At 50.9% G+C, this 13,947-nt stretch overlaps 1 protein-coding gene across 6 annotated transcripts; it reads right to left on the bottom strand.

Moving 5' to 3' along the window:
• Positions 1 to 4,833: 4,833 nt before the first annotated feature.
• Positions 4,834 to 12,107, bottom strand: Tysnd1 (trypsin domain containing 1). Of its 6 annotated transcripts, none has more exons than NM_027912.1 (4): positions 10,865 to 12,093; positions 9,179 to 9,309; positions 7,979 to 8,164; positions 4,834 to 5,573 (listed from the first exon to the last, which is right to left on the bottom strand). In NM_027912.1, the coding sequence occupies exons 1-4, from the start codon at positions 12,034 to 12,036 to the stop codon at positions 5,356 to 5,358; spliced, it is 1,707 nt and encodes a 568-aa protein (NP_082188.1). In that variant the 5' UTR covers positions 12,037 to 12,093; the 3' UTR covers positions 4,834 to 5,355. The 6 variants fall into 6 exon arrangements, 4 of the variants coding, with proteins under 4 accessions (NP_082188.1, NP_001259019.1, NP_001259021.1 ...); NM_001272090.1 differs by having other exon boundaries at positions 7,979 to 8,123; XR_003948807.1 differs by having other exon boundaries at positions 4,836 to 5,573; positions 9,179 to 9,358; positions 10,865 to 12,107.
• Between the last annotated feature and the right edge of the window lie 1,840 nt (positions 12,108 to 13,947).

The raw sequence follows: 13,947 nt of genomic DNA, 5'->3' as shown, positions 1-13,947 counted from the left end.
TGCTCATTAGAGTAGGCGTTCTTCTTGCCTCAGTCAAAGGTCTCTGGGGACATCCTCCATTGTAGAAATAGTTAATCTCAATCCAGGGTTTCTATCCCACCCTTGACCAGTTAGTTCCTAGATAAAGACACACAACTTTTATATTTATAATAAGCTTTAATCAACACAGAGCTGGGCAGATGTCTATCCTCTATGTTATTATGTCTATTTCCAAGCCAGTAATACTATTATATAATTTGCTATGTTTCATCTGGGCTGCTCTTAACTCCAACTAACCAGCCCACATGGCCATTATTTTAAGATTCTTACCCCAAGGCAACCTCTTCTCTCTCCACCTTCCTTTTTTTCCACCTTGTGGTTCTCCTCAGACCTTAGACTTCCCATATCTCTTCTGCCCAGCTATTGGCTGTCGGCATCTTTTTCACCAATCAAGGATAACTTGCGGAGTGGGCGGGGAAAGGGGGAGGGAGGAAGGTCACACAGCATCACCTGGGTCTATGAGTAGTCTCTGGGGGCAACCAGTATTAAAGACCAGCCTCCACATCCTCACAGACACGCCCCCGATTGTCTCCTCTGAAGGTTAACCATCCCAAGCAGAGAAGTCACTTTACCGCAGTGTTGGGTCTCAATTTCTGGCACTGGTCCAGGAATTGGCACTGGCTCCCTAGGAATGCACTAATGTTTGACTCAAGTTATTCAAGATTAAGATACATATGCTGTGGACATTGCTCAGTTGGTGGACTGCTTGCATAACACACATAAAGCCCTGAGTTTAACCCCTAGCACCACATAAATCAGGCATGGTGGTGCATGCTTGTAATCCCAGCACTCAGGAGGGAGAACAGGGCCATCAGAAATTTAAGATTATTATTGGCTGCTGTACTGGCTGGTTTTGTGTCAACTTGACACAGACAGGAGTTATCACAGAGAAAGGAGCTTCAGTTGGGGAAGTACATTCATGTGGGGCATTTCCTCAATTAGTGATCAAGGGGAAGGGCCCCTTATGGGTGGGACTATCTCTGGGCTGGTAGTCTTCTTGGGTTCTATAAGAGAGCAGGCTGATCAAGCCAGGGGAAGCAAGCCAGTAAGGAACATCCCTCCATGGCCTCTGTATCAGCTCCTGCTTTCTGACCTGTTGAGTTCCAGTCCTGACTTCCTTTGTTGATTAACAGCAATGTGGAAAGTGTAAGCTGAATAAACCCTTTCCTCCCCAACTTGCTTCTTGGTCATGATGTTTGTGCAGGAATAGAAACCCTGACTAAGACAGCTGCATAGTGTGTTTAAGGCCAGCCTGGGCTACATGAGACAATTTATTTTTTGTCAAGGTCTCTGTGTTATGAGCTCACTATGTAGGCCAGACTGACCTTGAACTCACAGAGATCCACCTGCTCCTGTCTCCGGAGTGCTTGGACTAAAGGTGTCTGTCTGCCCACCACCATGCCTGGCTAGAGACAAATTTCTTTCTCTTGTTGTTATTGGAATTAAGATACTGCCCATTGTTGATGGCACATGCCTTTAATCTTAGCCCTCAAACAGAGGCAGGAGGATTTCTGAATTTGAGGCCAGACTGGTTTACAGAGCAAGTTCTAGGACAACCAGGGATGATAAACAGAGAAACCATGTCTCAAAAAACAAAACAAAACAAAATAGGATATAGGGTGCTAGAGAGATGAAAGAAAGATGAAATTTCAAGATCTGTAAGTCATATAAAGTACTCAGAAATTGCTGGTTGTTTGTGAGCTAGAGGCTGCCTGGGGCTGAGAAAAAAAGAAAAACAAACCTGGGTATGCCCCTTAGTTAAAACATTCCTGGGAACAGCTTAACCTTAAAGATAAAGAGGAATGTGAGGACATAACAGGGCTATCTGAACTGAGTCAACAACTCACAGAACTCTGACACCCTGCACGTACATGTAATTTTTCTGCTGATGTTTGAATAAGCCAATAGTGTGTCGCTATGCTGAATTCCACACCCCTAAGCCCCTTACCCCATAAAAACCCCTAGCTTCCGAGCCTCGTGGCCGACATCCATTACCTCCTGTGTGGGATGCATGTCGGTCCGGAGCTCCGTAATTAAATGACCTCATGTAATTACATCAAGATGGTCCTTCGTGATTTTTTGGGTGCACGCTGAATCGGGAATGGAGTGGGGGTTTCCCCACTAGGTTCTAACAATGGCTCAGTGGTTAAGGTCTTTCTAGAGTACCTGGGATTAATTCCCAGCACCCACATGGTGGCTTGCAATCCTCTTTAACTCCAGTCCCAGGGGATCTGACACCATCTTTAGATCCCTCTTCAGGCATCCTTTGGCACCAAGCATGTCCTTGTGAACCAACATATGTGCAGGCAAAATACCCATAACATAAACAGAAATAATTCTTAAATGTTTTAAATCAAAATAGAATCCATATGCCACAATACTAGTGGTGTTAAGATTTCAGATAGTACCACTGCCTAATTCCAGAACATTCCCATTACCCGACAAGAAAACTCTTACTTACCACTTACTCCCTCCATCCTTTCCTGCTCCGAGGCTGTACCAACCAGGACAGTTGAAACAATCCTACTCTAAAACAGTAACAGCTCCTGTCATTGAGCATCAACAATGCACTCTCCAGTTTTGCAAGATCAGTTTCAATAATCTGTTCCTTGCTCGTGGAGACCCTGGGGCTCCCTCCAGAGAACTTGGGTAATGACACTCAACTAATAGATCAGAGGAACTGAGCCTTGAATAGAGGCCAGGACCACGGCCTTGAAGCCAGAAAGTCTCTTGGCAGGAAAGGAACCGTCCCTAAGGAACCCCTGAGCAGGCAGAGTCTATGCTGTGGTGTCTGCTAAGTATGAGAAACTTACTGGGCATGTGCCATGTAACATGGGACGGGGACAGATGGAGACACTTCAATCAGCTGAGGACCTGGAACTTGGGAAAGTTGAGGAAGGCTTCCAGGAAGAGCCAGGCATCTGCATGGATGGAAGATTCCAACTGGCAGGCTGTGAGGGGAGGGTTCCAAAAATCTGGAAGTGGGAGTTGAAAGAGGCATGGTAGGTAGTATAGTCTGGGTGTCAGGTTGTGATGATTAATCTTGAAGGCCCACTTGATTGGATTAATAGATGCTCAGGAGATGAGCAGTTTTGTGGATGTGACTCAAGAGATCATCCCTAAAGACATACAGGCAGGTCCAAACTTCTGGCACTGCAATACCATTAACATCTTTGAATTTCAAGAGCAAGATGGTGGAATCAGGTTACCCCCCACCCCCAGTAAACCAGGAGGTAGCTCAGTGATTAAAGCCCTTGCCTCACAAACAGAACTGAACTGAGTTTCCCCAGCACCCACATAAAGACAAGTACTAAGTTGGGCAGTGGTGGTGCATGCCTTTAATCCCAGCTCTTGGGAGACAGAGGCAAGTGGATCTCTGTGAGTTCAAGGCCAGCCTGGTCTACAAAGCAAGTTCCAGGACAGCCAGGGTTCTGTTACAGAGAACCTGTCTCAAAATGCACACACACACACACACACACACACACACACACACACACACACACACACACACGGCAAGGATGGTAGCTTGCCTACAATCCAGCAGTGTAGAGGCAGGAGCATGCCCTGGCTCTCTTTCCTGCATGCAGTGGTGTGGACTGCTCTGTACACATTGCGTTCCTCTCCATGATAGCTAGATACACCTAAAACCGAGCCAGAACAAATCCTTTCTCACTTTGCGATAGGCATTCTGCCATGATGAGGCAATTAACATAGCATGTCAGAGCCGGCTTCCCCCACCTTTATGGCAAGAGATTATTCTTGTGTACATGTGTGCATGATGCAGAGGCACACGTGGGGGGGTCTGGGGACAACTCGGAGGGGTCGGTTCTCTCCTCCCACCTTCACATTGCTTCTAGAGACTGGACTGGAGTCATCAGGCTTTAGAGCCTTTTACTGTCTTGTCAGCCCCTCTGGGACTTACCAACATCTTATTCCCAAACAGAATATTTAATCCAGAACAGGGTTTCTGTAGTCCCCCCAGTGTCTGGCCCCAGGCTCTTCCGTGTCACACCTCATCTCCTTTAAAATCAGAAACCAGGCTCGGCAGTGATAGCGCATGCCTTTAATCCCAGCACTTGAGAGGCAGAGAAAGGAGGATTTCTGAGTTCAAGGCCAGCCTGGTCTACAGAGTGAGTTCCAGGACAACCAGGGTTATACAGAGAAACCCTGTCTTGAGAAAAACAAAACCACTGAAGCTGTAGGAAGACTGCCAATCAGTGGTAAGAATCCAGACACACTCCATCCCATTCCCTATCATTATGTGCTTGTGTTTGCTTTCGACAGGGCCTCACCATGTAGTCCTAACTGGACTGGGACAAGCTATACAAACCAGGCTTGCCTCTCAACTCAAGAGAACTCCTGCCTCTACCTACTAAATCCTGATCCTACTCCCTTCATCTATCTAGCGTTGGGCTTGCAGGCATGGGCTTCTACACTCAGTGCTGAGGATCGAACCCACATACCAGGGCAAGTGATCTGTGGGGGTACAGGCTACACCTTCAGTCCTCCTCACTCACTTTGGCTGACCTCTCTCCACACCTAGGGCCCATTATGGACCTCTGCATACCAAGGACATTCTGCACATACCCCTGCCAGGCCAGGCCAGGCCAGGCCAGCGCTTTCCAGGACCTATACGTCCTGGGCAGCATGGATGAGTAGAGCTTTGGGCCAGGCTGGCAGACAAAGCACAAGGAAATGAAACCTGCTGGGACACCAGGCAAAAGAGTGTGTTTTTCCTGCTAGGTGCTGGCCTGTTCCCCACTGTGCTTTAAGCAAAAGCAGCCAACAGACAGAAAGAGGTCAAGCCATTCAGATTGTTTATTCCCCAGCTCCAACTGCTCTGGGCTACAAAAATGAAGGCACCGTGTCTGAGTTAAGGCCCAGGTGGCTCTCGGGGATTTGCCTGTGTATCACTGTGGCAATGGGAAGACACTCTTGTTACTGACCACTAGGACTCTGGGCTTCCAGGAAGAGTTCTCTGAGTAGAGTGTATCAGGCAAGAGCCACTTCGGGTGGACCAGGGGCTATCAGGCTGAGAGATGCCAAACCGGTACCCGCCAAAGGACTAGAACCCCCAGAAGGAACAATGGCGTTGCTGAGTCTAATCCTGGGAAACAGATGAGACAGGCTCAAGAAAGCACCCCAAAGTAGATCAGAGACCTACAGAAGTTGCACGTGGTTAGCCAGTGGGTGAAGACGATGAGGGGGTGGCTTGGGCTCTATCCCAGCAGATGACTTAGATGTCAAAGTTGCCATGCCAATACACTTCCCGTGGCCTTAAAGTGGTCCGCTTTCTCCCAGGGAGGCACAGTAGCTTCAGAGCTTGCTCCGTGGGACTTCGGACAGGGGCCGCTGCAGCCGCCACACGACCCTGACCGGCTCAGTGGTGTGGTCCAGCTCTCGGAGGCCACCCAGGTCACCAGTCTGACTGTACTGCTTCAGGGCTGGCTGGAGCACCGTGATGGGGATGCTGAAGTTCAGGTGTGGGTAGGTGGCTCCCGTGTTGTTGTCTCGAGTGTTGCTGGCGACAATGCCTATTGGGGAGAGAGCAATGAGGAGAGGAAGCAGTAGATGGGGTACCTATGGTGCAGGGAGGACCTTCGCCTTGAGGGAGACTCAGGGGGCCCCTTTTGGGGATTGGGAACCCCCAGTGCTGGGTGCTAAGCTTTTGCTACAGCTTCTTCTCCTCATATCTCCCCAACTCTGTCCATACTGTCTCCTTCACAACATAATGGCCTAGCTCACTTGATCATCTTTCTTTCTCACCACAAAGGGCAGGATTCAGGGTAGTCCCACAGCCTGTGGAACCACCAAATGAATCAAACAGGAGAAAAAGGAGCCAGACTCGCTTGGCTTCGCCCCGCTTTGCTGGCTAGCTTTATGTCACCTTGGCACACACATTCTGGAAAAGTGAGCCTCAACTGAGAAAATGTCCCCATCACATTGGCCTGTGGTGGGTTTTCTTGATTGATGAGGGAGGGTCCAGCCCTGGGCTGGTAGTCCTGGGTATGCAAGAAAGCAGGCTGAGCAAGCCACAGAGAGCAAGCCAGTAAGCAGCACCCCTCCACGGCCCCTGAATCAGCTCCTGCCTCAAGTCTTTGTCCTGACTTCCTCTGACAATGGAACTGTGATGTGGAAGGTATAACCAGAATAAACTCCCTCCCCAAGCTGCTTCAGATCATGGTGTTGATCACGACAGTAGAAACTCTGCGCAAGAAGGTGGCATGGGTCTTTTTTTTTTTTTTAATAGCATTTTAAGAGTTAAAGAGTTGGCTCAGGAAAATGGCCTAGTCAGCCATCATTGGGAAGAGAGGCCCCTTGGTCTCGCAAACTTTATATGCTCCAGTACAGGGGAACGCCAGGGCCAAGAAGAGGGAGTGGGTGGGTAGGGAAGCAGGGCACGGGGAGGGTATAGGGGACTTTCATGATAGCATTTGAAATGTAAATGAAGAAAATATCTAATAAAAAATTGGAAGAAAAGAAAAAAAAGAGTTGGCTCCGTGGTTTAAAGCACCCGTTCACTGTTGCAGAGGACCCGGTTTTGATTCCCAGTATCCACATGGCGGTTCCCAACCACAGCAGCTCTAGTTCTAAGGGGTCCGAAAGCCTCTTCCGACCTTCATGAGCACCAGGGGTGTTCATGTTACACATACATGCATGCAGGAAAAAAAAAACCTCATAAAATAATTCATAGAAACATAGGGCTAGAGGGATGGCTCAGTGGTTAAGAGCACTGACTGCTTGCTCTTCCAGAGGTCCTGAGTTCAAATCCCAGCAATCACATGGTGACTCACAACCATCTATAATGGGATCTTCTGGTGTGTTTGAAGACAGTGTACTCATATACATTTTATATATATACATATACATATACATATATATATATATATATATATATATATATATATATATATACACACACACACATACATACATACATACACACACACACACACACATATATATGCATTACTACTACCTGGCAAAATAAATAAATTAAAAAAATACATAAAATAATGTAAGAAGATAAATCTAAAATCATCACTTTGTACTTACAGAAGTCTCACCTAAATGCTGGTGCTCCTGTGTATTAATATCTAATAACTGAAGCTACCATGCAGCTCCTCTCTACATGAATATCTATCTTCTGTCATCAAATAAAGGAAAATGTTACAATCAGGCTGGCCTTGAACTCACTGAGCTCCTCCCACCTCTGCCTCTCCAGTGCTGAGTTTAAAGGTGCGCACCACCACATCTGGCCTCCACTGGACATTTGTTTGTTTCTCTCTTCTGGTGTGTCTGAAGACAGCTACAGTGTACTCATATACATAAAATAAATAAATCTTAAAAAAAAAAAGAAGAACCCTGCATTCATCACCAAAGCTTACAAATTGGTGGTGTATGCCGTAATCCCAGTACTTGGGAGGCAGAAGCAAGAGAATTAGGAGTTCAAAGCCAGCCCAGGCTACACGAGACCCTGTCTCAAAGTAAAACAAAGACTGGACAACCACCCACACGGTAAAAAGGCTCCTCTCTTCTTCGTAATGACGGCTGCAGCGTGGCACTGACCCCTGCTCTGCCCCACACTGCCCAGTTTTATGCTCTCACTCACTGCTTCACAAGGCCAGCTCCGTAGATTTTTGAGTTTGTGACCCTCAGACTAACCCAGGCCTAAATTTCGTTATCTAAATGAGATTCAGTGAAGGTCATAGTAGTGGCCAGAACCAGGAGAGGGCCACCGGCCTAGCTCTTTCCCCCTCCCAGCTCAGCATCCTTCTCTCGCTCCAGAGGCAGATTAGCTGAAAACTTCGGCTAACTAAAGGAAGGCACAAGGTCCACCATTATCCCAGAAGCACCCCCCCCCCCCGCCCCAAGATGGATGGCAGGCTGGCTATCACTGGCAGGATCAAGGCAATTGGGGGTGAAAGGAGCTAGTTACCCAGGAGGTCCCCGGAGCCCGAGGAGAAGAGAGGTCCTCCGCTGGAGCCGCCATGCACAGCGCACGTGGTCTGTAGCATCACCGGGCTGCCATCCACACGCACCACGGCCGACAGGATGCCTGAGGTCACCGAGGGCCCGCAGGCCTGGCCAAAGACACCAAAGCCCACCACGCTGACAGGCTCGCCTGCCAGAGAGGGGAGAAAAGAAGCTGCGTGCATCCTCTATGCCCACTCACGTCCTCTCCTCTGGATCCTGCTCATCCCCTTCCAAGACCCTAGGCATCCTCCCTCGGATCCCTGCAGGGAGATTAAGAATTCATCCTGTTCCCAGTTGCATGTATCCAACCAGTGCTCTGGGGCATCAGCATCGGGCAGGCCCTCAGCCCTCACTCCTTTACTGAGTGGGGTAGTCACTTTTCAGGCTGTGGTCACCTAGCTCATGCCTGTAGTCACTATCCATCTCTCTGGGACCAAATCTCTTGGTGAAGACATGGTGATGTGGCCACACCCAGCGCTGGCTCCATTCTCCAAGTGCTGAGAAGGAACACGGCACATCTCACCCAGTCCTCACTGCACCCGAAGGCGCACCAGCCCCATTTGACAAAAGGGCAAACTGAGATGGTGTGTGTATGTGTGTGTTAAGAATGTACGGCAGAGGACAGATGCTAATCTAGAGGACCTCTCTCTCTTTTGTCACCATATGAAATAGAATCTTTGGGGCTGGAGACTGCTGGGGCAGTCAGTGGTGTGCTTGCCTAGCGTGCACAAACCCTGGGTATCCCATGAAATGAGTGTGATAGCACATGTGTGACCCCAGAAGAAGAGGCAGGAGAATCAGAAGTTTATGGTTAGCCTTGGCCGTCTGGGGTGTTTACCGCCCACTTGGGCTATTTATGATGATGCTGTCTCAAAACATAAAAAAATCTAAGACATGCCACCCAAATTATGGCACTGGAGTTCCCAAGGCCCAGGACCCCATATCACCCTGCTTCAGGCCCTCAATAAGGTATCCACTTGGCTCAGCACTTGAGGTGTCAACGTCTGATATACAGGGAAGTCTAAGAAGCCCCAAACCCTACCTAAGCTCCCAACTCTCTTGCTTGGCAGGCTTTGCCCATTTCTGCCTGCTGGCTATCAGGTCTCTCTCTCACACACACACACACACACACCACCATCACTTCAGTCCCTTTGTCCTCTACCTTCATGGAAGTGCCCAGCAGGGACAGGCGTGGGAACACCATTCAGCTCCTCTTCCAGGCTCACCACTGCTATGTCATATGGAGAGGTCTCCTGAGTGGCAAACACCACTTGTCCCCAGATTGCCACATTCCTGGGGACACAGGAAACAATTGACAAGCTAGCCTTCTGTTGTCTTAGCACTGGGAAGAGAGCAATACGAGAGACAAGTCTTGGAATGGGCTGGCTATGGTGGCTCATATCTTTGATCCTAACACTTGGGAGGCAGAGGCAGGCAGACCTCTGTGAGCTCTGGGCATATTGAGAGTGTCTTATTTTGAGAGGGAGGGAGGGAGGGAGGGAGAAAGGGAGAGAGAGGGAGAGAGAATGAATGAGTGTGCTATGGACTGAAGTCAGAATACAGGTACAGGTATCAACCTTGAAATCTACACTTAACCAGATGTGCTTTCCCAACACATCACACATCTATACAAAGCTGTGTATGCCTGACCATAACCAGGTGAGTGCTGTGACCAGGCCTTGCTGATGCTTGGACAGTCTCAATTCTTCCCCTTAAACTACAACCAAGGCCCTGGGAGTATCCCCTTTAGATGGTGCAGCTGAGGCTCAGAGAGGCCAAGCAACCTTCCTAAAGGTCACAGAGCAAACAGTGAGGAGCCAGGCCAAGCCTAACACAACTCTGGACTCCTGGGCAGGCACGAGGGGAAGAGGCTTCTTTTTGGAGACAGGGTCCCTCTCCATAGCCCTAGCTGTCCAGGAACTCACTATGTGGACCAGACACGGGGGCACCCGACTACCTACTCTGCAGGGGAGCTGCCTCCAGAAAAACCTAGTGATGTCCTTAAGATCAGCCATCGAAGGGAGAGGGAGAAGTTGGGGGCACACCATAGGCAATCCTCCTTGTCTCTAGGAAACTATAGATGTTCAGTTGCCTGCCCATGGGGGCCCTGGCAGAGCTGAGCTTCACTGGCATACAGGGCTAACCTCAGAAGTTCAGAAAGGCCTGGGCTGACAGGCAAGGGACAAGCTTAAATAAAGCCAAGGTCCTAAGTTAAGTATCTGGGGCTACAGAGGACACAGAACCATAGACAACCATGCCAGAAAGCCAGGGCCACTGGCCTACTGCCAGGGCAAAAAAAGGAGAGCAAAGGTGTCTCTCCACAGAGGAAGTAAGTTGACTGTCTAAAGTTCCTTTCCTACCTACACTCTGGGGTCACTCACATCCATCCGCATGGGTCCAAGCCCTATGCTCTCATTAGGACAACCTTGCTTCATCTTCAGGTGGCAAGGCAGTCCTGGTGAGGCTCTAAGGGAGCCCTCACTAGGTATGCCACATCAATCATTACCTCAGGGCTTTCGTTTATCACTTACAGGGTTGAAGTTCTTAGGGTCAGCCTTCTATGGTCAAAGGGCTTTCACAGGGCCTAAACTGCAAAGCCAAGAGACAGAAAAGCTGCCCAAAGAGTTTCATGCTAGCTAAAGGGCTCAAAGTCACCCAGTCCTACCTGCTGCTGCCCATAGTCCCACGGGTCCCCGCGCTAAGAGTCGCTTGTGCCTGGCAGTTTGCTCAAGCTTCGCTGGGCCCTATCAAGAGGCCCAGATCCCCTCACTGGAGTCCTGGTTGTCAAATATGAACTGAGGTCTCTAACACTGGGGGCCTGGTGAGGGCGGGCAGTCCTGAGTCTTACTTGGGTGTAGCGGAGTGTACCAACACCCTGGCTGCTTCCCGGGGTGCCACATGGCGACAGGTGACCACCAGGCGAGGCGCCACGACCACTCCGGAGCCCCACACGGTACCACACTCCACCAGCACCGCCGCGGCCGCCCACGGGGGTCCGAGATCGCGCAGAGGCAGGCCCCGTGGCGTGCTCACATCGGGTGGCGGCAGCAGCACAGACAGGGAAGCGGAGCCGGGGTGCAGACGGGCGAGCGCCCAGCGGGCAACCTGAAGCAGCGGGGCGGCGGCGCACAGCAGCGTGAGGCCCACCCACTCGCGGGCCTTCCAGCAGAGCGGCGCGGCCACCAGAGCCACCAGCGCACCCGCAGGTCGAGCGGCGAACACTCCGCCGCCTTCCGTGCCCGGCAGGCAGCGCGCGTCGGTGAGCAGCAGCGGCCCGGCCGCGTTGCTGAGCACGCCGCGGCTCAGCGTGTTGAGGAAGATGTCCGGGCAGAAGGCACCGAACGGAGAGCCACAAGCCAACAGCGGTGCGCCCTTGACCACGGCCCCGAGCGGTGCCACGGTCACCACCGGTCCGCGCCTCTCCTCCGCCGCCGCGCCCCGCTGCACCCGCAGCAGGGCGAACCAGCCGAGCGCGCGCAGCTGGTCCTCCTCTTCCTCCTCCGAAACCGCATCGTCGGGCGCCGAGCTTACGAAGTGCCATTGATCGACCGCATCGGCCCCGAAGAGCCGAGCGAAATGCGAGCGGAAGGCCGGGCAGCTGAGCAGCAACAGCAGCTGCGCTGGTCGCGGGGGCTGCAGAGGCCGCGCGCGGGCCCGGCTCGGGGCGCCGGGTTCGAGGCCCAGGCTTGCGCACTGAGGCGTGCACAGCCCCGGGAGTTCCTGATCCGCGCGACCGGCAGGGCTGGCAGCCGTGGGTCCCCACTGCACGTGGAGACGTAGGTCATCGCTGCAACTGTCGCCCGGCAGGAAGGCGGTGCCCGTCTGGGTCAGCGCCGCGCTGCCCGTCCGCAGGAAGGGGGTAAAGATGCCTCCGTGGCACAGCACTAGGCCTGGGTTACGGCTCAGAATCACCCCGCTGCAGCTCCACGAGCCCGCGTCAGGCTGTCCGGCCCGCGAGGCGCTCACCACGCAGCCCGCCTGCTCCGCCACTCTCATAGAGGGTCCCCATTGCCGCCCCATGGCTTCCCCAAGACGTCGCACAACGGCTGTCACCACAGGGCGACTGGCGCAAACTCTGACTCAGGCCTCCTTGCCGAGCCCGATTGGCTAAACCTCAAGCGACCGCTCTTATTGGTTGGGCACAGCGCCGAGTCCTGATTGGCTATTGATGCTACTCCTCGTTTGCTAATCCTCCTTTCCCCGCCCTCTTAATTTAGCCAGCCTAGGAATCCTTGGGTTTGGGGTGGCGGGGTGGAGGGGCGGGGGAAGAGGTGAAAAGAAACCTCCTGAGACACAGACGTGAAGCGTCACAGGGAAACCGACAAGGGCGACACTCCCCAGTCGAATCTCGTACTTGACCGGCATCTAACTGTACCCTACAGCCACTGCACGGATGTAAGCAACCTCCGTCTCTTGACAGTGGAACAATATGGGCCAAGGGAACCCTTGGTTGATTCAGTACGTACATTCATACATACATGTGTTTATTCTGGATTTTCGAGATAGGGTTTCTCTGCTTGGTGCAGGAACTCGAGCTGCAGACTAGGATGGCCTCGAACTCGGGATCTACCAGTTTCTACCTCCCAAGCCACCAAACCCCGATCTACTTAAAAAATTTTGTAAATCCTACAACAATCCACTAGGGGGCATGCGACTCACAAAATTGCTCCTAGGACAGTTACTAAAATTCCTAAATACATAAATTGTTTTGAAAGTGGCACAGGGTGCCACTTTTTGGCCCACACTGGCATCGAACTTCGGCAGTTCTTCTGCCTACATCCTCCCTAGAGTCCAGGGATTACAGTTTTACTTTACCCATGGGTTATTTAACCATGTATTATACAACCTTTCACACGACATGTCTAACCACCACTCCGGATTTATGTTAGGTCAGGGCAAATACTTTGAAAGTACAGACTGAACTAGTTCAGGTTTTGTGGGCTATAAAATCATCACTTCCAAATATTCAGCATATAACCCAGTCTCGTAATTCGAATTTCATAACAGCTCATCTCCTCCACCATTTACAAGTGTAAAAATCAAGACTGGAGAGGAGGGCTCAGCACTTAAGAGCTCTAAGCACTTACAGCTCTAAGCATGGACCTTAGTTTGGTTCCCAGCACCCACATGGTACCTTACAGTTGCTTGTAATTATAATTCCAGGATATTCAATACTCTCGTCTGGCATCTGCTGTCCCCTGAACTCATGACTCAGGCAGGCAAACACGTACACATAAAATATAGTATTAAAAAGTTCCTCACTTTCCAAGGACAGGTGGGCATGAACAGGTATGTTTGGAGAGACTTCATGAATCTCTCTAAAGTATATTAATGGTTTTTGGTTTGGTTTGGCTTGGTTTTTCGAGACAGGGTTTCTCTGTGTAGCCCTGGCAGTCCTGGAAATCACTCTAGACCAGGCTGGCTCAGAAATCGGCCTGCCTCTGCCTCTAGAGTGCTGGGATTAGAGGATGTATTAATGTTCAGTGAGACTTCTGGGAATGGAGTTAACACTGCTGCTGCTTTCCCAGCCTCACACCTAATGCTTCCAGTGCTCCTGTGTCACAAACCTACCTAATAAGGGCAAACAGCGGTTGAGGCAGACAGAACTGGAATGAAGCGCATTCTCAGAGCAGGCAGTCCTGGGTTTGCAGACACAGATGACAAGATCTACTTTCCCCAACTTCCTAGCAATTAAGACTCTCTAGAATCCATTAATTCCCCCTTGATGCCCTTCAAGTCTCCAGCGCCCTCTGTTCCTGATTAAGGTGGTTTAGGGCTGATCACAGTACAGACGGCCCAAGTCAGCCAGCAGCACCTTGTGTTAAGGCCCTCAGAACTCTGACTCTCAGGTCTCTCTCTGTCCCTGGCAAATATACCCTTTGCCCACAGAACCAGTCTCCTTCCCCTGTAAAGGTGATCTCAGGACACATC

The sequence above is a fragment of the Mus musculus genome, chromosome 10 (assembly GCF_000001635.26).
Source record: "Mus musculus strain C57BL/6J chromosome 10, GRCm38.p6 C57BL/6J".
Lineage (NCBI taxonomy): Eukaryota > Metazoa > Chordata > Mammalia > Rodentia > Muridae > Mus > Mus musculus.
This window is presented reverse-complemented; position numbering and strand designations above follow the sequence as displayed.

Coding starts and splice junctions, on each gene's coding strand:
- Tysnd1 (NM_027912.1), bottom strand. CDS start 12,036: ATGGGGCGGCAATGGGGACCCTCTATGAGAGTGGCGGAGCAGGCGGGC. Junction 8,165..9,178: donor TGCTGGGCACTTCCATGAAG/GTAGAGGACAAA, acceptor CCTCTCTGGCAG/GCGAGCCTGTCAGCGTGGTG. Junction 5,574..7,978: donor GGGCTCCGGGGACCTCCTGG/GTAACTAGCTCC, acceptor TCTCCCCAATAG/GCATTGTCGCCAGCAACACT.